Source organism: Galeopterus variegatus, unplaced genomic scaffold (genome assembly GCF_000696425.1).
Source record: "Galeopterus variegatus unplaced genomic scaffold, G_variegatus-3.0.2 Scaffold2148, whole genome shotgun sequence".
NCBI classification, from domain to species: Eukaryota; Metazoa; Chordata; class Mammalia; order Dermoptera; family Cynocephalidae; genus Galeopterus; species Galeopterus variegatus.
This window is the reverse complement of record NW_007728259.1, coordinates 84,198-111,842: the sequence shown is the minus strand read 5'-3', so window position 1 is coordinate 111,842 and position 27,645 is coordinate 84,198. Positions and strand designations below refer to the sequence as shown.

The following is a 27,645-nucleotide window of genomic DNA, read 5'->3' as shown; positions in this document are numbered from 1 at the left end:
CTTCGGTAGTCAGGGAAGGCTTCCTGGAGGAAGTTACATGTAAGCTAAGACCAAATATGTAGGTAATATACAAGCAGAAGTTAAACATGTGAAGGTGGGTTAGGCATGAGTTGGGATAGGGTTCAAAACAGAAGTTGGGAGAGTATTACCCCTCCCCATAACAAATGACTTGTTGTGAAAGTTCATAAGATTGAAAAAGATTAAACAAACAAAAAGTTAGAAGATATATTGCTAAGGGTGAAAGAAATCCAATCTGATCTCTACATGGTATACATGAGGCTAGGGGTGAAAAGATTGAGAGACAAGGAGGGGCAGACCAGATCTCGAATGACTTTGTAATCCATATTAAAAAATTTAGACTTTATCCCAAGAGAATTGAGGAATCATTAAGCTGGTGATCATTTATTTACATTTAGAAAGATTGCTTGAACTTCTTACTCCCTCAGACCTTTCCTTTCATGTGTAAGGTCAGCTGAGTGATACTAAAGGCTTAACATTTGAAAACCTACAGTAGTGAAAGAAATTTAGAATGGAGAACGCTGTTGCTGCTTGGAAGAGCCCAGCCAACTCCACAGGTGCACCCAAGCCCTACTGTCCTGAGTCACCAACTCAGAGGTGGCTGGAAAAACTGCTGCCACTTTCAGGTCAGTGATATGAAGGTACTTTGCCAGTTGTGAGAGACTAGATTGATGATAATGTCATTACCTTGTTCCTCAATATAAGTAGCACATTGTATACTTCTATTGTTCCTCACATCCCCCACTTCTGAATCTCCATTATCCAAGCCAACACAGTGGCTAAGGAAGGTGGGCATACATTAGTGTCTAAGCACCCCTGCCTGTACTGCTGCATATACGGCAGGTTCCCTAAGAAAGGTCAGCGGGATATTTGTAAAGGTTTTTATTAGTGGGTCAATTATTTAACAGGGATATTAAAATACATTGGTGGAAAAGTGTACTCAAGTATGATAAAAGACAAATATTTCCTTTTATATATGTTTATGATTAATGAATCCCTTTTAAAAGCTGAAGCTGGAAACTAAAATCAAGGCCATAATATATACAGGGTACCTACACTCTACTTAAGGGAATGTGCATTAATCCACAATACAGAGTAATTCAATTTATAAAGAATTCCCCTGGGTTTAATACTACATTATTAAACTTAAATATTGGCTAATGACGTTATTTAAAAAAAAAAAGTTTCAGAAGTAAAAAATGCTTAACGTACAATGATTCCCTATGTATAGTTTGCCATCTAGTGTTAATTTGTGGAAATAAAAACCGCTGGTACCACAGTTTTCAAGCAGGCTCCTCAAGCAGCAAAGGATGACTCAAAGCAACATTTCAATTTTAAGATATCAAACAGTACCATATAACCCTCTGAGGTTTGTGGAGGTGGGTGGGGGAGTTGGCTCCATCTAAAAAACCAGTTAATTCTGGGACACAAAATGATTCTCAATTCTGGCTACCTGAAAATAACGTGGTAAACTTTTAAAAAATACACGTGGTTGGGTGACACGCCAGACCTAGTAAATCAGGTGGAATGCCAGCAATGGCATGCTTTAAAATCTCCCCAGCTGATTCTGACGTATAGCTAGGGTGAGACCTGCTGGGTAATGGGTCAAGACTGTGGACCTTTGCTGTATCTCTACAGGAGTTTCACTGTTGAGCTGTAACACCTTCAGTAGGGAAAGTGGGCTACAGAACAGCTATGTGCCTCAGTAAAATGAGGATAATAACCTCTCCTGGGGTTATTGTGAGGATTAAATATAATCATGAGCATAAAGTGCTTAGCATAATGCATGGTATATTGTGCTCAATAATTGTTAAATATTATTAATAACAATATTTATTATCAAGGAAAATATTTTGTGAGCTATTTAAAGAAATTAAACTACTTAAGGGATATGAACATATTACATATGGCATGTTTTTATTCCCCTTAAACAGGTAGACATATGGGATTGAATGCTCCCACCCACCTCAATCTGAGGGCCAGCCACTCCTGAGCAGTACATTACTTCTTATCCGGTGCTGACCTAAAGCACTTTATAACATGTTAAGTTATTCCCAATCATTCCCAATCTCTGTCTTTGGGTTCAAAATTCCAAATTCCCTAGCAAATTTCATTTATCCTGCTTGGGTCAGATGTCTTCTCCTGAATTAATCAGGGGGCAGAGCCCCACCGCTTACATACGTCATGACAGTAGACCTAGCAGCTCTCAGGGAAAGGAGAATCACGGTAACTTAGAGTTATTTTTACAATCATAAAAATGATGTATTATTACTGCAGACTGTTCTGGGCAGAAGGAATATCATCTGAAAAGGCTCAGAGATTTCAAGTGAAAAGCTAATGTTTCAGCCTGGCTTGAGTATTCAGTGAGAATGTTAGGTGGGGCCATATTATGAAAAATGTGGCTATGACAAATTGGATATAGTGGAGCAGGGAAAGAGAAACATCAAATATAACAAGTGCTAGACTGAAAAGGTGGTGGAGAATGCAAACAGAGTAGCAGAAAATTCTGAGCATTAAATTAATTAGTTTGGTTTGAGACACGTTGAGCTCATAAAGTAAAGGGCATCCAGGAAGGAGATAGAGATTCAGGGGGAGAATTGAAAAGGGAAATATGGACTTTAGATCAAGATTTGGGACTCAATGGAATGGATGTGATGGTCGAAGTCATAGGGCAGGCATGAATTTCCCCAGAGTGGCTTGGTAGTCAGAAGATAAACTCTCAAAGATGGCACTCTATAGAACTGCTGCTACATTACCAGAGGAAGAAAAGTAAGCAAAGGAGATTGAGAAGTGGACAAAGAGGAAAATTTCAAAGTGTAATTTAGGAACGTAGAACAAGCAAAGGGAAGAACTGCAGAGGGGTTGAGTAAGTTAAAGTCAGAAAAGAGTTGGCTTCTGTACATTACTGGGACATCACTGTACTTCAAAAAGTACAGAACCGCTGGAGAGAGAGAGATTGGGCCAGACTGGAAATCGTCTACGTTATTGTGTGTAGCTGTAATCCATTTTTTAAAAATTGTTGTATAGCATTTGTTATGTAACTATACCACACTATAAAAAAAATTATTCTGTTGATAGACTTTTGGATTGTTTTCCATTTACGGCTATTATAAAATACAGCTGCTATGAACATACTTGTACATGCCTTTTGGTGAACCTATGTATGCATTTATGGTATGTGCCGAGGAGTGAAGTTGCTGGGTCATAGAGTAAGCATATAATTAGCTTTGGTAGATACTATCATAGTTTCCCAAAGTAGTTAGACCAATGTACACCCTGCCAATGGTGTATGAGAAAGCAAGGCTTTTACATGCAATCCTTGGTATTGTTGGGAGTTTATTTGGTTTTTGTTGTTGCTGGCTTTGTTTTGCTTTAACCATTTTGGTATATGAATTGGCATAAAACTATTGTTTTAATTTGCATTTCTTGGATGACCAATATTTAATACTTTTACATTTGCTTAGTGTTTGAATATATTACTTGTGGAGCATGTATGCAAGTTATATGCCTATTTTGTAATTGGATTATCTTTTTATGGATATGTGGGTGTTACACACTCAATGTCAGAAATATGTATTGCAAACTCTGTGAGTTGCCCTTTGGACTCTTTTAACGGTATATTTTGATAATAGAAATATGAGAATACTCCAAAGAGTTTATGGAAACACTTATATTATCTTTCAACCTATTTTTCCATGAACTTTTTGAAGTGCCCCTGTGTCGTGTAGCCCAATTTATCAATCTTCCTTTAGGGTTAGTGCTCTTTTTTGTGTCCGGCATACCAAGTCTTTGCTAGCAAGATCAGAAAGATATACTATCTTCTAGAAACTTTTACCTATATTTAGGTTTAGAATCCACATGGAATTGATTCTTGTGCATGATGTGATGGAATCAATATTCCCCCCCCCTTTAATATGAATATTCAATTGATTCCACCCCATTTATTGAAAAGACCGTCCTTTCCTTATGGCATTGCTGTGATATCGTTATCATAAACTACATAGTTCTATATGTTTGGGTCTATTTCTGGACACTCGTTCTATTGGTCTATTTGTCTAGCCTTGTTCTAATATTATCACTGTTTTAATTACAATGGTAAGTCTTGATATCTGGTGGTGCAGAATTCTAACTTTGCTCTTCTGCTTTAAGATGGTTCTTGCTATTTTTGACTCTCCACAGGTCCACATAAGTTGTCAACCCTCCCACTTTACTTCCCTCCCCCAGACACTATTAGAATTTTGATTGGGACTGTTTGAATCTATAGATCAATTTGGTAAGAAGTGACATCTGAGCAATACTGAGTATTCCAGACCATAAACATGGTATATTACTCCAATGATTCAGATTTTAAAAATTTTTTCTTAGTAATGTTTTGTAGTTTTTCTTTGTAGAGCTCTTACACATCTTTCATTACAATAATTTCTAGGAATCTGATGGCTTTCTTAATACTACTGTAAGTGGTATCTTCATTAAATGCTATCTTATGTGTTGTTAGCTTATACAAGTGCAATTGATTTTTGTACATTGACCTTATCTCCAGTGATGTCACTAAAGACATCAATTCTTATGGTTTGTCTGCAGATTCTTTTGGATTTTCTAAGTGGACAATCACATAGACTATGAATTTAGTTTTATTTCTATCATTACCAATTATTCCTTCTACTTTGTTTCCTTGTCCTGCATTTAAGACTACAGATTTCTCTATAAACATTGCTTTAACTGCATTCCACAAATATTAATGTATTTTCAAAATAAAGGATCTCAGACAGTTGAGGATGCTCAAAAATGAAAGAGACCAAACAGACAAAAACCTGAAGACTAAAGGACATGAAAGAGACAATGCAGGGGATAGAATAAGATTTACAAATATAAGAAAGAATATCCTGAGACAGATAACATATGATAAAGTTATGGAAATCGCTTAGACGCAAAAGCAAAGAGATATTAAACAGAAAAAAAATAAGTTGATAAATGTAGGAGGTTCATTTGAATGAATAACAGAACCTCCAGAAAAAAGAGGACAGAAACTAAAGTAAGAGGGAAAATGATCAAAGAAACAAAACACTAAAGACTTGAGGACTTTCCAGAATGAAAGGACACGAATGATTAAAACAATGAATGAAAAAGAAACAAATCAATGCTTATCACAGGGAAATTAGACGACTCCAGAAATAAGGAGAAAATCCTAAAACATTCCAGAGAAAAGAGTACATACTAATGGACTGACCATCAGAATGACTTCTCCTCAGCAATGCTGAAAGCTAAAAGAGAGAAGCAATGTTTTAAAAAATTGAGGGAAAATTTTTTTTCAACTTACAGCCAAACTATCAATGAAGCTTAAAGGAATAGACATTTTCTGACATGAGAGAGCTCAAAATTTTACCTCCCATGTACATTTTCACAGAAAGCACCTGGAAAATGGGCTCACCAAAATGAGCCAAAGACCAGGACACAGAAGATTCAACTTCTGTGTAAGAGAAGCAAGAGGAAGCCCTGAAAGACTATGGCCAGCAAAAATTCAGACAGAAGAAAAAGAAAAGGGCCCCAAAAGATCTATCTCCTGAGGGAGAAGAAATTAGTACTAATAGAACAGAATACTTGATTATGGTGAATAAACAGAAAACAAAGAAGTTTTACAACCCCATGGGAAATCTGTTAATTTCAAGAAGAACAAAATGTTGCACAGGAAAGAAACTGTAATCATAATACTCTTATTTGTTAGTTAACCAGTGAATAAAAGTTGTAAGTTAAACAATGAAATTAACAAAAATATTATATAGAGAAAGGTAACTCATGGGGTCATCTTCCATGAGTAAAGTCAATAAATAAAGATATAGTAGAATATATCTACTCTTTAAAAATATGTTGGTAAATACCAGCAACAACTGCTAAGAGTTTGGGGCAATGGTCTCAGGGGTGGGGTAGAATGAGATAGGAAAATGCTGTTTTTCATTCTAAGCTTTATAGTATTATTTGAAATTTTAAACTATGTACATGTATTAATTAGATCATAAAAAAGTACTTTTATTTTTCCTAAATGAGGCAGGGTAAAGATAAGGACCTGAGTGAAAGGAAACAATTTGAAATGCTTATTTTTTTTCTTTCTTTAAACATGAACATGACATCTTAGGCTCTACACTAGATCATAAAATTAAGGACAACTGAGTCCCAATGATATAAATCAAGGCAAACTACTGACTTAGGCATTGTAAACCATTTCTAGGAATAGCGAGTAATTCATAATGAAGCCAACGAATGCTTCACAAATAAGTACATAATAGAATGAGCTCAATTTATTGTAAAAAGTGGGGAGAGGTATTCAAGTGTATATATTTTATGTACCTTTGTGTGTGTATACACATAAAGGAAGAAAATATACTCTGCCTATAACATATACATGTTCAGTCTAAGAAGTCCTGTTACTTAAAGAAAGATTTTCAAATTATTGTTGAATAATTCACTTGTCAATCATCCTTTTTCAGTATCTAAAGAAATTTCAACCACCAAACATCCAACTGCATTTTTAGAATGAGAAGATGTAAAAGCTACTTATAGGAAAAAAAAATGCTTTTAAGTCTTTAAAAAAGTTGAAAAAACTATAGAAAAAAAAAGAATACATATTCAATCACAATCACAAGTTTCAAATATTTGTAACTCAATACAAAACCCCTAAAGTAGCTCAAATTATAAACTTTTTTTTTTTTTTTTATCCTTTTTTTGAGACCGGCTACACCGCGCTCAGCCAGTGAGCACACCGGCCATCCCTATATAGGATCCGAACCTGCGGCGGAAGCGCTGCTGCGCTCCCAGCGCCGCACTCTCCCGAGTGCGCCACCACGGGCTCGGCCCTCAAATTATAAACTTTTTTTTTTTTTTTATCCTTTTTTTGAGACCGGCTACACCGCGCTCAGCCAGTGAGCACACCGGCCATCCCTATATAGGATCCGAACCTGCGGCGGAAGCGCTGCTGCGCTCCCAGCGCCGCACTCTCCCGAGTGCGCCACCACGGGCTCGGCCCTCAAATTATAAACTTTAATGATGTAAATATCAATCATACTTTTTATTTAAAATCGTATTCATATGATAGTTTCTTAATTAAAATAAATTTAATTGCAAAAACAATTTGTCTTAGAACAGTATGAGACGTTTTCAGTGTGCACAATGAACAGTACAAATACAGTAATTATAATATTCAAATCACAACAATAAAATAACCTCCTACCTTGAAAACTTTATAGAAGTACTTTTCATTTGAACAAACACAAGGCTGTAACAAAACTTAATAGTTTGCTCGTGTGCCAAGCAACAAGGCTAAACATTAAATTAATCCTTTAAAAATGTCTATGAACTGGTACAATTCTTTTTGAGTTTGATAGGCAAGGACTATTAAGGAATATTTAAAGGTTGAACAGAATCCAGCAGCAACCAAGTTAAATAAGGAGTTTGGAAAGAAACCAAATAGTTCAATATTAACAGTAGAGTATCTTTGCTAGCATAACCAAATCAGTGTAAACATCTTTAAAATGTGAATGCTGAACTTAGTAAAATGTTATACTTTATCTACTTAGATACCTGATGAGAGTGCCTTCTGGAAACATTTTCTTCTCTCTTACACAGGGACTTTAAAGCAAACCCAAACATATACTGTAATACAGTGCATTTGAAAAAATACTATATTAATTTTAGAAATGCCCATAATAAGCAATGCTGTCTGGCAGTATGGTTATGTGAAATGGCATGGTAACATGAAATGCAAAAAGGGTAACTAGATAATTTTTACTTCAAAGCCTGAAGCAAAAATACAAAATAGTGAGCTCATTACTTTATGTATCGATTATAACTAGGTATTGCTCCCTTTGAAATATTCCTTCTTACAATATTTATTTTAAGATCGCCTACAATTTGACAGGTATTGTGCTAGGTGCTCTGTGTACACTGATGAAAAAACCAAATAAGGTTCTCTGCAAAGAGGGAAACCTTAGTCTAGTAAGTACTTGTTATATCCTTACAAATGTAATTAAATATGGCTTTTGGAACCAAACAAAATTTTTCCCGAAAAGGTAACTTTCCACCTGAATGTTTATGTATATAAATAGTAAGTCAAAATTTCAGAGGACTTAGAATGCAAAATTCTAACTATTTCAGCTAATGTAATACTTATCTCATAAACTGTACTTCTAGTGTATTCTTCCCAAAGTATGTTCTTAACACAAAATTTTTTAAAACAAACATTACATCTATTCTTGCATACCTAGTCTTAATAAAATATGGAATAATTTCCAATTTTTTAATTTGGACATCAAAGATGAGTGTCAGCAAATCTGGGAAAAAGCAATTATGATTGAATATGAGGCTGTTGCAATTAGTCTTCATCATCTCTTTGCAAAGGTACTATCTGGATTTCTTTGGCTATCCTTTCTGCTAATGTTCTGTTACTTGCAGCAATTATTCTTCGTGACATCAAATCAAATGGTCCACCTAAAGTCAAATCAAATAAGGAAACGGTTATATCTCATACAAAAACAATCCATATAAAACAAGTACAGCAATATGTACCACGGTCAATCTTAATGTTTTAATACTTTCAATTTTCTTAAAAAAAATCCATGCTGTCACATAACTACAATGTTTAAGCTTTGGCAGTATATAACTGATTTTCTAAGCATCTTTTTTTGAGTAAATACTTGCTGCAGTGAGTGGGAGAGAATCTCAACTCACATCATTCTGAAAAATATCTTTTCTCTTTCTAATTCTTCTCTTGCGCACTCCTTACTACCTCTTTATTGTTTGAGAATCTATGGACAGAAAATCTAACTCCGGTGCACTTTCATACCACTGTCCTTCCCATTTCCTTATTTCTTCCTTGCCTTTCTTCCAGATCACAAAAGAATTCTTTGAACCCAGGTTCACTCTTCACTTTAAAATTTCACCATCCACTCAAAGCAAGTATTTAATTTCTCTAGGCCCAAGACAGAGGGCAATAGTGGAGGAAGTCTATGTCAACTACCACCATAGTCACCATCCAGAGAGTTCTTGGTACCAACCTCAGACTCAGTGACTATCTAGAACTTCTCAATAGCCTTTCGTTAATTCCTGATATTCACTTTTGAAGAGGCTTAGCCATTTATCATTATCAGTCCCACATTACCATTGGCTCTTATTCTTACTTATATCTCCTAATGTTTATCTTGATTTCACAGAAAATCATAGTTTGTTTTTGTTTTAAAAGCTGAAGTATAACATATATCAAACATTTTTTAAAAAACCCACATATGGGAAGCTCCAGGCCCCGCCCCCACACCCTAAACTGGCAGCATGCAGGTGAACCCACCAGTGGCAGCAGGCAGCAACATCAGCCAGTGGAACTGCATGGCTGGATGCAGCCCCTCACCCAGCGTCAGACCTAGTGGGGAGCACCAGCCTATGGATCCGACCCACCGAGTTTGGCCCAGCAGAACTCCACGGTGCTAGGGGCTCATTTTATGACCACAGAGTCTCCAACGGGAACAGAGTCCCGAAGGTGGTTTAACATAACTACCGCCACACCTACTGTCAAGCAAAGACAATTCACCCCCCACAGTAGCAACCAGGGCCACTCCACAGCCAACCTCAATGTAAAAGGAGAAGCAAATCCCCTTCCAAATGACCAAGCATCAGCGAAAAAATACTAGAAGTACAAACAATCAAGAAGAAATGACACAACTGAAAGGATATAGTCATGTCCCTCGTGGAACAGGGAATCCTTGAAATGTCTGAAAAAGAATTTTGAGCAATGATCTTAAGAAAACTAGAATAAAGGAAGACTCAATTAGAAAATACAATGAAACAAGAAAAAACATCCAGAATATGAAGGAGGAAATCTACAAAGAGTAATTCCATAAAAAAGAGTGTAGGAGAACTTCTAGAAATGAAAGACTCATTCAATGAGATAAAAAACACAACTGAGAGCTTGAGCAGCAGGGTAGAGCAAGCAGAAGAAAGAATTTCAGAGCCTGAAGATGGTCTTTTTGAAATAAGTCAGGCAGACAAAAAAAAAAAAAAAAAGGAAAAAAGAATTAAAAATAATGAGGAAAACCTAAGAGAGATAGCAGACAACCTCAAGTGCTCTAACATTTGAATTATGAGTATTCCTGAAAGGAAGGAGAAAAGAAAAGGTATTGAAAACCTACTCAAGGAAATAGTAACAGAAAACTTCCCAGGTATAGGGCGAGATACAGATCTTCAGATCTAGGAAGCTCAAAGGTCCCCAAACAGATTCAACCCAAAAAGATCCTCCCCAAGACATATTATAGTTAAATTTGCAAAGCTCAAAGACAAAGAGAGAATTCTACAAGCAGCAAGAGAAAAGTGTCAGGTCACTTATAGGGGAACCTCCATCAAAATAACAGCAGACTTCTTAACCAAAACCCTACAGGCCAGAAGAAAGTGGGATGATATATTCAAAATATTGAAAAAAAGAAAATCTGCCAGCCAAGAATTCTTTACCCAGCAAGGCTCTCCTTCAGAAACGAGAGAGAAATAGTGTATTTCCCAGACAAACAAAAGTTGTGGGAGTTCACCACCACATGACCAGCCCTGCAAGAAATTCTCAAGGGAGTCATTCATCTGGAATCTGAATAATGGTGACCACCATCACAAATACACGAGAAAGAGGAAAACCCACAGTTTAAACAAAAATGCCATCAAGAAAGAGAAAGAAGCTAAATCATTCCGCCTTAAATTCCCAACTCACATTGAGGAAGAGAAACAAAAGGGGAAATAATGATCAAAAGTTATATAAACCACCTAAACAAGTAGCAATTAAATTACAGGAATTAAACAACACTTCTCAATAACTACTCTAAATGTGAATGGACTAAACTCCCCATTCAAAAGACACAGACTAACTAAATGGATTAAAAGGTTAGACCCAAGTACATGCTGTCTTCAAGAGACCCACCTCACCTGTAAAGACACTCATAGACTAAAAGTGAAGGAGTAGAAAAAGATATACCATGCAAATGGAAACCAAAATGAATAGGAGTAGCTATTCTTATATCAGACAAAACAGACTTTAAGCCAAAAAACATTTAAAAACAGACAAAGGCTATTATATAATGATAAAGGGAACTATCCAGCTATAAGACATAACAATCATGAACATGTATGCACCCAACACTGGAGCACCCAGACATATCAAGCAAACACTCTTAGACCTAAAGAAGGAGATAGGCCCTAATATGTTAATAGTGGGTGATCTCAACACCCCTCTCTCAGTATGAGACAGGACTTCCAGGCAACAAATCAACAAAGAGACACAGGATTTAATCTACACCCTAGACCAACTGGACTTGGCAGATATACACAGAATATTTCACCCAACAGCTAAAGAATGCACTTTCTTCTCATCAGCTCACGGTACATTCTCCAGGATAGACCACATATTAGGTCACAAATCTAGTCTCAGCAAAATTAAAAACATTGAAATCATTCCAACAATCTTTGTAGACCAAAATGGACTAAAACTGGAGATAAACAATAAGCAAAACACTGCAAGCTATACAAATACATGGAAAATAAATAACAGGCTCCTGAGTGACCTCAAGAAGAAATTAAACAGGAAATAAAATTTCTAGAAACTAATGAAAATAAAGATACATCATACCAAAACTTGTGGGATACTTCAAAAGCAGTACTAAAAGGCAAATTTATTGCAGTAAATGCTAATATCAAAAAAATGGAAAGACTTCAAATAACGACCTAACACTATGCCGCAAAGAACTTGAAAAACAACAACAATCCAAACCTAAAGGCAGTAGATGGAAAGAAATAATTAATATCAGAGCAGAACTAAATGAAATAGAGACCCAAAAAACAATAGAAAAGATCAACAAAACTAAATGTTGGTTTTTTGAGTAGATAAACAAAATAGACACACCATTAGCTAGATTAACAAAAAAAAAAGGAGAGAGAAGATCCAAATAACAAAAATTGGAAATGAAAAGAGAGACATTACAACTGATACCACAGAAATACAAATAATCATTAGAGACTATTATAAACAACTGTAGGGGGGGGGGGGTGAAAATCTGGAATATATGGATAAGTTTCTAGACACATATAAATTACCAAGACTGAACCAAGAAGAGATAGAAAACCTGAACAGACCAATAACAAGCAAGGAGATAGAAGTGGTAATTAGCAATCTTCCAACAAAAAAAGTCTGGGTCTGGATAGCTTTACAGCTGAATTCTATCAAACTTTTAAAGAGGAGTTAATACCAATTATCATGAAACTATTCCAAACAATTGAAACAGATGCTACTCTCCCAAACTCATTCTATGAGGCCAACATAACTCTGATACCAAAACCAGATAAAGGCACAACAAAAAAAATTACAGGCCAATATCCTTGATGAATCTAGATGCTAAAATCCTCAACAAAATATTAGCAATTAGAGTACAGTAACATATTAAAAAATTATACACTGTGATCAAGTGGGATTCATCCCAGGAATGCAAAGATGATTCAACACACAAAAGTCAATAAATGTGATACATCACATCAACAAGCTCAAGGACAAAGACCATATGATTATCTCAATAGATGCTAAAAAAGCATTTGACAACATTCAACATTCCTTCATGTTAAAGACTCTCAACAAATTAGGTATAGAAGGAAAATATGTCAACATAATAAAAGCCACTTACGACAAGCCCACCGCCAGTATTATTCTGAATGGGGAAAAATTGAAGGCTTTCCCCTTAAGGACAGGAACAAGACAAGGATGTCCACTCTCACCACTTCTATTCAACATAGTATTGGAGGTACTAGCTAGAGCAATCAGACAAGAGAAAGAGATAAAGTGAATCCAGATTGGAAAAGATGAAGTCAAACTTTCCCTATTTGCAGATGACATAATACTATATATAGAAAAATCTAAAGACTCTACCAAAAAACTCATAGAGCTGGTTAATAACTTCAGTAATGTTGCAGGATACAAAATAAATGCCCCCAAATCAGTAGCATTTATATACTCAAATAATGAATTAACAGAAAGAGAAATAAAGTAAGCCCACTTACAATTGTCACCAAAACAATATGATACCTAGGGATCAATTTAACCAAGGAGGTGAAAGACCTCTACAATGAGAATGAAAAACCACTTCTGAAAGAAGTTAAAGAAGACACAAAAAGATGGAAAGATATTCCATGCTCTTGGACTGGAAGAATTAACATTCTGAAAATGTCTATACTACCCAAAGTGATCTACAGATTTAATGCAATCCCCATCAAAATACCAATGACATTCTTCACAGAAATGAAGAAAACAATCTTACCTTTCATACAGAAAAACAAAAGACCCCAAATAGCCAAAGCAATCGTGAGCAAAAAAAAAAAAGTCCTGGTCCAGTACGGGCGCGACACTGAGGGTTGCGATCCGTTGCCGGACACGAAAAAAAACAAAACAAAACAAAAAAGAAATCACTCCTCAGGCTTATAGACATCTGATATTAGACAAAGGCAACAAAAATCTACATTTTGGAAAAGACTGCCTCTTCAACTGGATATCCATATGCGGAAAAATGAAACTAGATATGCATCTCTCACCATTACAGTAAAACCAACTCAAAAGGGATTAAAGAGGGCCCAGCCCGTGGCACACTCGGGAGAGTGCAGGCTGGAAGCGCAGCAGCGCTCCCACCATGGGTTCGGATCCTATATAGGGATGACTGGTGCGCTCACAGCGCTCACTGGCTGAGCGCGGTGCGGCCGATCTCAAAAAGGACAAAAAAAAAGGATTAAAGACCTAGGTATAAGACCCAAAACTGTAAAATTACTAAGGGAAAATATAGGTGAAACACTTCATCAGTTAGGTTGGGGCACAGGCTTTATGAACATGAGCCCAAAAGCACAAGCAACAACAAATGGGACTATATCAAACTAAAAAGTTTCTGCACAGCTAAAGAAACAATCAACGGAGGGAAAAGACAACCTACAGAGTGGGAGAAAATTTTTGCCAACTGTGCATCCGACAAGGGACTAATATCCAGAATATACATAGAACTCAAGCAATTATACAGTAAAAAAATAAATGACCCAATTTAAAAATGGGCAAAGGAGCTGAATAGACATTTTTCAAAGGAAGACATACAAATGGCTAACAGATACATGAAAAAATGCTCAACATCATCAGTCATCAAGGAAATGCATATTAAAACCACATTGAGATACCACCTCACTCCAGTTAGATTGGCCATAATCAAAAAGACAGTAAATAACAAAAGCTGACAAGGGTGTGGAGAGAAGTGAACACTACTGCACTGTTGGTGGGACTGTAAATTTGTACAACCACTTTGGAAAATAATTTGGAGGTTTCTCAAACAACTACAGATAGATCTTCCATATGATCCAGCAATCCCTCTTCGGGGTATATATCCAGAGGAATGGAAATCATCACGTCGAAGAGATACCTGCACTCCCATGTTTATTGCAGCTCTGTTACAATAGCTGAGACATGGAACCAACCTAAATGTCCATCAATAGATGATTGGATAAGGAAACTGTGGTATATATATACTATGGAATACTACTTCGCCATAAAAAAGAATGAAATACTCCCATTTGCAACAACATGGATGAACCTGGAAAAACTTACGTTGAGTGAAACAAGCAAAGCAGAGGGATAAATACCGCATGTGCTAACTCATATGTGGGAGCTAAGAGAGAAAGGAAGGCAGGAAAGAAAGACCACAGTAAGTGCCGTGATCCAACAGAGGGAGGGAACATTCCTAGAGCTACAAATTGTAGTGGAGGGGAAAAAGGGAGGAGGAGGGATGTTGGGGGATAATTAGGAGGGGACAAAGGGTACAAAAGTAATTTCTGGTAATGGGTATGCCCCAGTATGAATCTGACCCTCACATAATGGGCAGGAGGGGGGACAATCAGCTTTGTATCTAATGAATATTTGTAATAAATAAATTAATTAATAACAAAATACATATGGAGGAAAATCCAACAGATGTGAAGAGAAAACTGCTTTATTGTCTCATAATTTTACCTGTTATGTCCATTAGTACTCCACCAGCTTCTGTAACAATAATGGCAGCTCCTGCCATATCCCAGCAGTGAATTCCCATTTCATAATATGCATCTGCTCCTCCAGTTGCCACAAGGCACATATTAACAGCTGCTGTTCCAACACCACGGATCCTAATAAATAGCATTAAAAAATAAGATTAGAGGGCCGGCCCGGTGGCACACTGGATAAGTGCGCCGCTTGGGAAGCGCGGCGGCGCTCCCGCCCGAGTGTTCGGATCCCACATACAGACCGGTTCCCGCTCACTGGCTGAGCGAGGCGCGGGAGCAACACTGAGGGTTGCAATCCCATTGCCGGTCCCCGGTCCGGTACGGGGGCAACACTGAGAGTTGCGATCCGTTGCCGGACACGGAAAAAGACAAAAGACAAAAAAAAATAAATAAATAAGATTAGAAAAAATCATCCTTTCAAATAAGAGATTCTTCCTTAACTTCTATTTAAGTGTTGATTGAGATAACTTGGCCCAATCTAGACGATAACTATAAAAGAAGGTGGTATCTAATTTTAAAATAAAAATACGTAAAATCTAACTATCAGGGTATACTACATAAATCACAAAACTAATTCTCATAAAGCAATCATTTGTAATAAGATAAACATTAATACAATGATTTTTAAGGAAAAAAAAACATGGCAGAAAAGGCCATAATTTTACTATAATGGCATGAATGTATATTCATATTTGTCTAAACCCAGGCATTACGGCTTACATTACTATACATAAACACACACATACGCACACTTACCACAATGCAAATAGTCTCTAGGTAGCATAAAATATCATGTTATTGATCATTCCCAACTGGCTATTCACCATAAATGTGCCTAAAGGAATACAGCATGCCTGGCTTCTGCATAGACGTAAGCTTGCCTTGGAAGATGACTTCATGTTTGCCTTCTCATAGCAACTCTTCCTTGGAAATATACCAAGATAAATATGGCTACTATTTGATAGTCATTATATAGCTTGAGTATCCCTGTAATGTCTTTTTTTTGATTATGGAATATTTGTATTATACTTACTGGTTGAGCATCTCTAATCCATAAATCCAAAATCCTCCAGTGAGCATTTCCTTTGAGCACAATGATGGCACTCAAAAAAGTATGGATTTTGGAGCATTTAGAATTTTGGATTAGGCATGCTCAACCTGTAGTAACAAATGATTCAAGAAAGAATCATCAATAAATGCTAAAATGAGTGGGTAAAAGTTTGATATTTAGAAGGTATCAAAGTATCTCCCAACCAGATATGAAGTAATTACAGTGGGAAAAATAGCACCTTTACAATGATTGACTGTTACCAAATGATTAAAGTTAGTATCACCCATAATGGGACAAAAAGGTATCATGTGCCTTCTGATATCATGTGCACTGAGAAGAACAGAACATTACTTCTGTGGCATTCCTACCAAAAATGCATAATCCAAACATAATCATGAGGAAAGCAGACAAACCCAAATCAAGAGATATACTGCAAAATAACTGGCCTATACTTTTCAAAAATGTCAAGGTCATAAAAGACAAAGAAAGACTAAGCAACTGCTCTAAATTAAAGGAAACTGATGAGAAATTACAACTAAATGCAATGCATGACCTTGGGTTGGATCATGGGTTAGAATTTTTTCAAAATTTGAATAAAGTTCTTTATATTAGGTTATATATCAATGTTAATTCCCTGATTTTTATAATTGTACTGTAGTTATGTTTGAGAATGTTCCTTTTATTGAAGAAATACACACTGAAGTGTGTATTTGGGAGAAAGGGGTCATCATGTCTACAAGTTACTTTCAAATGTATTTTCCTCAAGCTCCTTTTGTAATGTTTAATCTTCTGGAAATAAGGAGTGAGTTCTGTTTACTGAGATCTTTCACAGTTTATTATTTAAAATATAATGGGAAATTGATGACTAATGTGGTATTTGTTTTGTATCTAAAATATAAAAGTAGAAAATATTGCACCTGAGTGCATCCTTTATACCAAAGCATTTTTTAAGAAGAGGATTAGAATGACATGATGTCTTTGATTTGGAATATGTTTGCCTGCCTATGTTCGTTCTGCACATTAAATGTAAGAAAGAACTAGCAAGTGCAACAAATTTCCACAGATGTTTGTTTCCCAAATAAATAAATCAGATTAACTTTAGTGGCTATTTTTAGTTTATAAAGAAAGATGTGTTTTTCTCCCTTTTCACATGGGATATGTAATAGTTCATTTCTCATGTTATAGAAAGCAACTACCAAGATCTTTCACAAGTAACCCCTTGGTATTTCTATCCAGAGATAGAATCCCAGGCTGGAAGAACAGCAGTAATACTACTAGCAATGCTTCTGTCTACTTTTAATGAGTATCACGGGCTCTCAGGAAAGGGGTCTTGTAGTCAGAAAGAGAATATTCTTTTGTAGACAAGTATCACTAAAAGATTAACAAAAATATCACTTAATAATAGGTAATTAAGGCCATGGTCTAGATTCTGTACTGTGTTCTGAATCCTATCTTAGTCTGATCTTCCAACAGAGTTAGTATAGCTCAGAGCAAAAATGACTATCTTTGGTGTCACAAAGATTTGAGTTTGCCCCCCTGCTCAGCTGCTTAAACCTATAATCTTGAAAAAGTTTCTTTGAGTTTTAGCTTTCTTGTCATCAAATGGGGATACTATCTTATTTTTCACCACTACTGTAATAATTAAAAATGATATATACGAAGCACCCCACAGAGTACCTAGCGTATATATCCTTAATAAAATTTAGCTATGTTTATAATGTAATTATTGTCTAAACCATGATGCCAGAAAGCATAATATAACAGACATAGTGCATTTCATCTAAATGAATTCCCAAAATTTAAACAAAGGAAATGGACCCACAATAATTTACTTTGTCTCATAAATGTTATTTCCTAGTTAGGAAGTTATCAGTCTGCTTCTATTTGTTTAAAGCATTCATTCAGATTATAACTTTTAGTTGCATTTTGTTTCGTATAAGTAATTCTGAAATCATACTGAAAAACAGAAGAATCAGCTGATTGCAAAAGATCATAAAAAGAAACCAATAAATTAGTACTTCTCCTTGGTAACATTTTCCTGGTTATACTTTTTACTTCAGCCAATGGCAAAATAAAAGGTTAAAGTTGTAAACCACTTGTAGCTTTTTTATGGCTAACATAACATTTTATTGCCCATGGTTAAAAGTCCTTGGTTCCAAACAGCACTGTAGCAGCAGGTTTTCTAATCTTATTGCTCTTCCGTCAAGGACATCATTCTGGGAGTTTCTATAGCTACTTGATAGTGACACTCTCTCTTACTTTATCTAGACCACAGATTTACAGCCCATAATTATAGTTTGTATAATGGTCAAACTATACTTTGAATGTCCTGACTCTTAAAAGAGAAGTCTAATATTGCAAAAAGAGAAATGATCTGGAAGCCAGGGTTCTAGTCATGTCACCATCTAGCTGTGTGATCTTAAGCAGCCACTTCACCTCTCTGAACTACACTCAACTCACCTACAAAATAAGGCTGGATTATTAGATGATCTTTAATCAGTTCTAAGAATTTTATAACTCGGTGACAATATTTTCAGAAAAATGTAGGAACAGTTGGTGGTGAAATAAAATCATAAAAGTCTGTTGCTATTCAACAGTTTTGTATATTAGGATTTTTTATGCAAACAACTACAATAAAGGTCAGAGAAATGCTATTTAATATAGCCATTAGCTATATTAAATTTAAGGACCTCGAACTTCTGGTTTTTCTTGAAAATTTAAGGATAAATGTAAGGACAAATATTTGCTTTTACTTTCTTCACTTATCAAACTCTTTATAGAAGAACTCTGAGGTTTGGAGAATAATAGCACCATCCTGATTTTGAATTCCCTATCATTCTCTCCTAGAAAAATGAAATTAAATCAAGAAGGAGGACAAATAAAACCTACAGGACCCATTCCTTCAGCATTTCTAGGAATCAGAAAACACACTCTTAAACTATCTGTAAATATAAGGAAAAATAAACAAACCAATTCTAATAGAGCACCACAAGCCCTTGGATGCAAACAATGGGGGAGAAGAGGCAGAAAAGACTTTACGACAAAAAGCAGAGAGGAACAGAGGACCCACAGGGACCACAGACAAAATCACTCTTGGAAAGAGAAAGTGAGATAATAAATGCAAAAATACCGAACACAGATCAGGACTTGATAATTCGCAGTCGTGACTACAGAGAAGGAGCTGAAATATATGCAGAACCTGACTCAGCAGCCTTAGGGAAGCTGTAATTCTGGAGAAGAATCAGATAAGAAAGAAGAGGGGGTACCCTCTTGGAGACAAAGAAATAAAGGAAAAGTAGGAATTACTAATGGAAAATTAAGGATCCTGCAGAAATAGAAGAGAAACAAGACATGCCAACCCCACCTCCCCACCACCACTTAACAGATATTCATAAAAGAAAATGCACAGAAGGGCAGAACTGGCAAAATAAGGAGCTCTGAAACCAGGAACACTGATCACAAAATGTACAGAAATTTTAAAAAGTAGACCACATCCACTCAAACTACTGGAAAGTATCAGATATTGCTAATAAATTTTTTTTTTGGCTGATAAAGACTCCCCCAAAAATCAACAATTAAGCAGAAGAAAATCTGAATTAAATATCTTCAAACAAAGACTTGTGAATATGGGGGGAAAAGGGTTAAATCAGAAATACAGGAACTCAGAGAATGGACCAAAAAATAAAAAAATAAAATGAGATGATTATTGAACTCAGAAAAGAAATGGGGAAAAACAGACAAAATGATATGATGAAGAATAAATTTAACAAGGTGCCCAGAGGAGAACAGATGCCTAAAAAAGGGAAATCAAGAAAAACAATAAAAGAAAGAAGTAAAAAAGGGGCAGAAAGTGGCAGAAATGGAGGACAGAAAGGAAGTTGAACATTCCCATGGGTGTCTTTGAAGAAGAAAATGAAATGGAAGTGAACTGATATTTAAAACGATAACTCAAGAAAACTTTCCAGAAATAAAAAACACATAAATCTACACACTGAAGAAGAAAATTGACCCAGAATGAGCAATTCTTAAATATTTGTAAACCTATTAGTCTTTTAAAATTAAGGGGAAAAAAAAATTCTCACAGTCTTCATGTAAAAGATAAAATAATTTAAAAACCAAGAAAATGGGGCTGGCTAGTTAGCTCACTTGGTTAGAGTATGATGTTGGTTAACAACAAGGTCAAGGGTTTGAATCCCATACTGGCCAGCTGCCAGAAAACAAAAAACAAACAAACAAACAAAAAAAAAAAAACTAAGGAAATTAGATTGGCATCAGACTTCTCAAAAACATACAAAGCAAAGCAACAGTGAAATAGCATTTTCAAGAAATTTAGTTCATACTTTTTCATTAAGGATATATATCCAGCCAAGCTGTCCTTCATGTTTCAAGGCCACACAAAAACAGTTTAGAATATACCAAACTCAGGGAATACTATGCACATGTGCCTTCCCCAAGAAATCTCCTAGAGGATGAGCTTCATCCAATCAAAACATGACTGGAAAATTTTACAAAAGGACTTCGAGAATTTTATAAAATCAAACACAGCACTAAGACCAAAGAAGGAATCATGACTGAAGAATATGTAATAATGATATGTTCTAACAAAGTACAAAGAATGCAACTTAAAAAATGGGATATAAAGAGAGAGAAAAGGGGAAAAGTGGAGTAAAATCATTTACTGTTACACAGTTAACAGGTGGAAACTTTACAGAGGTTCCAATTTTTAGTAAATGGGTAAGAAAAAGAGTACTAATGGCACTATAAAAAGTTTTAACACCAAAGAAACCTGTTAGAATAAAACTTAACCTTTCATAAATACAGGGAAAAAAAAAGAAAGGGCACACCAAATAAACTACACCATAATAAATACAGTAATTAAAACATAAGATAATGCAACAGAATTGATAACAAACGAAACAGTCATATCAATAAATCAACAGGCCTAACTTGTCTATTAAAAGAAAAAGATTTTCAAGTTGACTTATAAAGTGAAGCTCCACTCTACGCCCTATACAAGAGATACACTTAAAATGCAATAATTCAAAAAGACTAAAAATGAAAGAGTAGACAAAGATTTAAAAGGCAAATAAGAATAATAAGAAAGCAGAAATTACAATTCTAATGTCAAAGGAGACTTCAAGCCTGAAAGGATGACACAGGACAAAGGATAGTTTATAATGTTAAAATTATACAATGAAGGTATAACTATTATGACAGACAAAAAAATAAATAAAAACAATATAATAAGGCAGATCTATTGCCTATATATTGAAAATAGAGAATGTACGCCCCCCCCCAATGCATAGGGAACTTTCACAAAAATTGATCACAGACTAGGGTATGAAGAAGACATCAGGAAGTCCCATAAAGTAGAATTATTACAATGCAATAAAGCTACACATTAAAAATGAAATTTAAAAAAAAAAACAAAAAGGCCTTTCCTTATAGAAATTTAAGAATACAACTCTTGGGTAAAACACAAACAAATTACAGAATTTATGAAAAATATTTATCATGAAAACAATACATGGAATCTACGGGATACACTGAAAGAAGTTACCAAATAAAAATTCACAGCCTAAATACTTATATCAATAAAAATCAAAAAATTAAAATAAATTCTCTACTCAGAAAGGAAAAAAAAGAAAACAAGGTGAACCAAAAGAAAGTACAGGATGAAAATAATAAGAGAAAAACAGTAGATCAGATTAATAAATTTAAATCCTGGTTCTTTGAAAAAAATAAACAAAATAGACAAACCATTAGGTAATTTAATCAATAGGAAAAGAAAAAAAGCACAAATACATAAAATAACAAGTGACAAGAGGGAAATAACTACTGATACAGAGAAATCAGAAATTCATTATGAGTCTACCTTGCATTCCTCTATGCAAATAATTTGAAAAATTAGAAGAAATGAGTAACTTTGGAGGCTGTGGAAATATTCTAGATTAGAGGAGGCTAAAGAGACATGGCAGCTTAATATAATGCCTGTCCTAGGCTGAATCCTGCTCTGGAGGAAGGAAGATGCTATAAAGGACATTATTAGATTGACTGACAAAATTGAATACAGACAGTATATTAGATCAAAAAGTATATTTCTGAAGTCAATAACTGTACCTTGGTTATGGAAGAGAGTAACACTATTCTTAGAAAATAAACTGAAGCATTTAGGAGTAAAGAGATATGATGTACATAATTTATTCTAAAATGGTTCAGGGAAAAAAATACCCACAGAGAGAAAGAGAGAGAGAATGATAAAGCAAATGGGGTAAAATGTTAACAACAGGTAAATATGGGTTAAGGATATACTACTGTTCTTTGTACTATTTTATTGCCATAATTTTTGTTAAATTTTAAATTACTTTCAAATAAAAAGGGTTCAAAAATACATTACAAAATTAGAATAATGGTACCGATTCCATGCCTGTTAATAAAAATTTCATTTCTAAAGGAAAATTTATTCATTCACAATGTTAAATTATCTAGAACTGTTAGGTAGGAAATAAAAAGGAGCTTACCCATGAACGGGAATGCATAAAAGCTTTTCCATATTAGAAAGAACAATTCTTACAGTCTCTGGTGTTCTACAAGAGCCCAACTCGGTCACCAAGAGTGATTTGGTAATATCTAAAAAGAAAATGTTTTAAATAATCACTAGATTTTAATAATCAGAATTCTAGAAAAAATTTGACACTTGTAAAACAGAATAAAACAGGACACATTTACCCTTTTCCTAGTTTTATCAAATTTGTTTCTCTCTAAAGTCTTTAAGTATTTTGCTGATGAATTTATTATCCCCAAACGATTGTTTTTATAAGCATCAAAAAAAGTCCAGCTTCTTAGACCATTGCCCCAAAAGTGCAGAATATAACCAAATTGCCTGCATGTATGAAACCTTTAATGGGAAACAAATATCTTGAACATAAAGAAAGTAGAAGTTAGAAATTAAATTCAGTAAGAAATTTATGTATAGATTTAAAATGAAACTAAAATTAAAATTAAGTAGTAGCTCTCTTATCTGATCTCCATTTACCAATTTGACAGATTATCCAGAGATTTCCATTTTCCCTCTCAAACACTGTGACAAGCTCAGGACACACTCAACACTGCCCACAATTCACCTCTTCCCACCAGCTGAGGTATATATGTTCACCAGCTGTGTTTGTTCCAAGCATGTTTATAACTGTTGTGCTACTTTCTAATAGTTACTTAATTTAATTAAATATTACGTAAAGTGAAAAATGATTATAAAAAGGGAAAGAGTTGTTTCTATGAAAGCTACCGTATTCCTTTAGTTCTAAGATGCATAGTTTTTCACTTGTTAACATCTCAAAACTTGGAAGCACCGCCCAGTCTTTTGAGTCTTAGAGTTCAATGAAAAGGAAATGAACTAAAAATCTGCTCTCAACTTAGGTGTTTGACTGAGGGGGAAAACTGTAAAAGTCTAGAAAGATTCTGAACTCAGACTGTTTTGCAAGTATCGTTAAATTCTTGTTGAACTTAAGAGAATCGGAAAGTGCAGACTGTGGAAGATGTTAGATGTGGTTAGAAAAGTGACTCAAAACTTCAATCAGCTGTCACAAAGAAAGACGACTTAAAATGTCAATCATCTAGCTAATTAAAAATGTGTATGTATTATTTTTAATGATTCCCAGCTTAAATGGACTTTTTAAAAAATTGTCTAATAATTGGTCCAGTGGCATCAGATCAGAGGAATTCTACGAAGAATTTGAAATACAGTAGCTGAAACAACAAAACATGAACTCCACAAGGGTAGGAAGCCAGTCTTATTTGTCTTCCTGTTCCCATCACCTAGTGCAGCACTGAGCTTGAGCGTATGTTTTATTCAATTATGTTTGCTTTTCCTGCTTCTGCTACCACATTCAAAACTGAAGGCCAAATAAAAAAGTAAGGAGGAAATAAACAGAATTTATGAATCGGTAATACTTAAGAGAACTCCATAGATGAACATTAAAAAACAATATGAGTATATAGTATCACAGTATCACAATATCAATATCAGAAATTGGAGGATAAACTTACCTCCTTGTTGTGAAACCTGTAGTTTTTGACCATTACAAAAGGCACCTTTTCCTCTCCTGCCAGTATACATCTTATCTTCCACACAACTGTACACAACTCCAAATTCTATCTGCAGAATAAAAAAAAGTTTCCTTCACCAAACCTGAGTATTTTTTGTCATTAAATCAATACTTTCTTGCCCTAAGAAAGTAACAAAATCTGGTATACCAACTAATAATAATGATTCAAATGGCTAAACTGTGGGATACTTGAAATGCTAATTTTCAGCCTCAACAGAGAAAGAGTCCATCAGGCCTAAAATCCTTGAATCTCTTCCCATCCACATCTAGACTTAACCAAGAGCATCTACCTTGCCTCTCTCTCTCCTGCCTCAGCTGAAGACAGATCTTTCCTGTTTTCTAAGGTGAACATTTCCTCCTGTGTTATAATTCCTACCCTGCCATATATTCTCTGGAAAACTTCTCCATCAACTGATCCCTCTTCTCTCAGATTTCTCTTCTGGCACCCTCTCACCAAGTTTCTTAATGTTATAGTTTGAATATCTGTTTCCTTCAAAACTCAGGTTGAAATTTAATTGCCAATGTAACGGTACTGGGAGGTGATGCCTTTAAGCGGTGATTAGGCCATGAGGGCTCCACCCCTTTGGGTGGGTTTAATGCCTTAATGAAAGGGCTTTCGGGAAAGGGCTCTCTCTCTTGGCCCTTCCACCTTCTGCCATGTGAGGATCCGGCCTTCGTCTCCTTCATTGGACACAACCTGCAAGGCACCATCTTGGAAGAAGAGAAAGGCCTCACCAGACACCAAACCTGCCAATGCCTTGATCTTAGACTTCCCAGCCTCCAGAACTGTGAGAAATAAATTTCTATTCATTATAAATTACCCTGTCTCAGGTACTCTGTTATAGCATTGCAAATGGACTAAGACACTTGAAAAACCTTCTTTTCATTGCCAAAAAGTAGTCTGGACTTTATTACCCCTCACCTCTTCTTAGTACATTTCAATGTGGCCTCTGCCCTGATCACTCATTCTTCTGAAACTCCTGCACGGAGATCACCAGTGAACTCTTACTGCCCAAATGCCCTTTCTGAAGGATCGGAGCCTGCTGGCCATCATTAACACTTCTTCAATACCTTGTGTGGTACCGCCACACTCCCGGCAGTACTCTCCTGCTTCTCCTGCCTCGCTTACTCAGTGTCGTCCACTCAGCATCACTATTTAAAACCTTCTCTGCCTATTCCTGAAAACTTGTGTACTTCAGACTATTTTTTGTACTTCCACTCCCCTTTTAGCTCTTCATATTCTTATGGGTTGGTCCTTACCAGTCCACAAATTCAACAACCCCCCGTAATTCTGGCTTGCATCAAACCCATCATCACAGGTAATAACCTGTGCTTCAGAACTTAGTTTTGCAGAAACCTTGTTCAAAGAGCTCAAAATCACTCACTGCCTGATTACACCCCATTCCTTCCCCACGAATCCCCTCCTTCAAATTTTATCTTAAGAACATTTCTTGTTTTTGCAATTTCCTTGGTTATTCTCACCTGCCTCTTCTTAGTTCAGAATTTCCCACTCTCCAGTATAATCTCTACATTGCTGAAATACTCTGTCACTCTCCACTTAAAAACCTCTACTGGTTTCCTACTCCCTAGAAAAAAAATCTAAATTTTCTCACATGGTCTGGCCACAATGCCTCACAATAAGGACACAACTCACTTACCTCACCAACCTCTGCTCTGGCCACTTTTGATGAACATCTCACTGTTCCCCATCCTCATCATGTTCATCAACTTCTCCAAGCTGTTCTTTTTGACTAAAATGCTTTCCTTTTCTTTTTTTACTAAGTGCCAACTCACATGACCAACTTCTAAGACCCCTTCTGTTATAAAGATTTCTTCAACCCACTCTGTGCAGAATTAGTTACATCATTTTCTGTGTTTCCACAGTATTTTTTTTTTTATGGTATCTTTATCTGTTCATACATCTAACTTTGCACTGAACTGTGAGTTCAATGTCAGGGACAACTCACAGCCCAGGGCTGCGTATATGCTAAATGCTCACTTAACTCCTTTTGAATATTAGTGAGAACAATTATGTAAGACATTAGTAAACATCCTTCACTGTTTGGCCAACCACATAGCCAAACAGCAAGAAAATGCAATAGCATGGCTTTTACTCTATGGGACTTTAGATATAAGTATTCAATTATGTTTAAGTTTCCGAATTTACTGTGCATTTTCCAACCATGTTTGGTCTCTGCCACTTCCTGGTCTTTGAATGTGTCTCTTCACTGACACCTATTAAACATTCCTAGCTCAAATCCCACCTCTTCCATGAACCATTTTAGATTACATATCAAGTATTATATCTGACTTTATCACAACATATAATGATGATTACACACTTAACTGTATATCAGTTACTTGTATGTATTTCTCCTTACAACTCCTGCTTCTCAGAAAACATTAGATTTTCTTCACTTAAAATCTATTGCGAAAATTTTAACAGTCCTGTAGCTTATATTCAAAATAATGCAATTACAAAAAATTGAATATAGAGAAAAATCTGAATTTTTTTATGGAGACACATTTATTCTTTCTCAAAAAATAAGAGCAAGGCATTTCATCAACCATACATTTAAAACAACATACCTTTTTATTTATAACAAAGCCAATCGAAACAGCTACAAAAGGAAAACTAAAAAAAAAAAACACAAAATTATCAAGATAGAACTTATTTTCAATAAAATTCATCTTTTCATAATATAAGTGCTTATGAAATTTTTATATAAACTGTCTCATCCTTCCTCCTCCAAAAAACATGTAGAACATGTATAGTATACAATCATTTGTGTAAATAGGAGGGAAGAGGGAGTTAGTATGTATATATACATACATACATATAGGATGCTTCTATAGGCATGATACATCTCTGAAAGGATTCACAGAAAATGTCATTTATTGGAAATCTTTCTACTTTTTTGATACAAGCACATATTGCTATAAGTTTCCCTCTTAGTACTGCTTTTGCAGTATATCATAGTTTTTGGCATGTTTTCTTTCTATTTTCATTTGTTTTGAGGAATTTTTTTTCTTAATTTCCTTTTTAAACCATTGGTCATTCAGAAGCATGTTGTTTAATTTCCATGTATTTGTATAGTACTCAAAGTTTCTCTTGTTTTTGATTTCTAGGTTTCTTCTGCTCTGGTCTGAAAAGACACTTGATATAATTTCAATATTTTTAAATTTATTGAGATTTGACTTGTGGCCTAACTTGTGATCTGTCCTGGAGACTGTTCCATGTGCTGGTGAGAAGAATGTGTATTCTGCAGACGATGAATGAAATGTTCTGTAAAAGTCTTTTAGGTACATTTGATCTATAATGATATTTGAACCCAATGTTTCTTTACTTTCTGTGTAGATGATCTGTCCAGTGCTGAGAGAGGGCTGTTGAAGTCCCCAACT

General features: G+C 35.4%; 1 protein-coding gene across 1 annotated transcript in view; it reads right to left on the bottom strand.

Annotated features, from left to right (window-relative positions):
• Positions 1-7,059: 7,059 nt before the first annotated feature.
• IMPA1 (inositol(myo)-1(or 4)-monophosphatase 1) overlaps positions 7,060-27,645 on the bottom strand; it is a 28,782-nt gene continuing 8,196 nt past the window's right edge. Inside the window, exons 5-9 of the mRNA XM_008580729.1 lie at positions 26,833-26,878; positions 24,185-24,293; positions 22,660-22,768; positions 15,059-15,210; positions 7,060-8,496 (exon numbers count right to left, since the gene is read on the bottom strand). Of these exons, the coding sequence (XP_008578951.1) occupies positions 8,381-8,496; positions 15,059-15,210; positions 22,660-22,768; positions 24,185-24,293; positions 26,833-26,878 (532 nt within the window). The 3' untranslated portion in view covers positions 7,060-8,380. The remainder of the gene's footprint in view (positions 8,497-15,058; positions 15,211-22,659; positions 22,769-24,184; positions 24,294-26,832; positions 26,879-27,645) is intronic.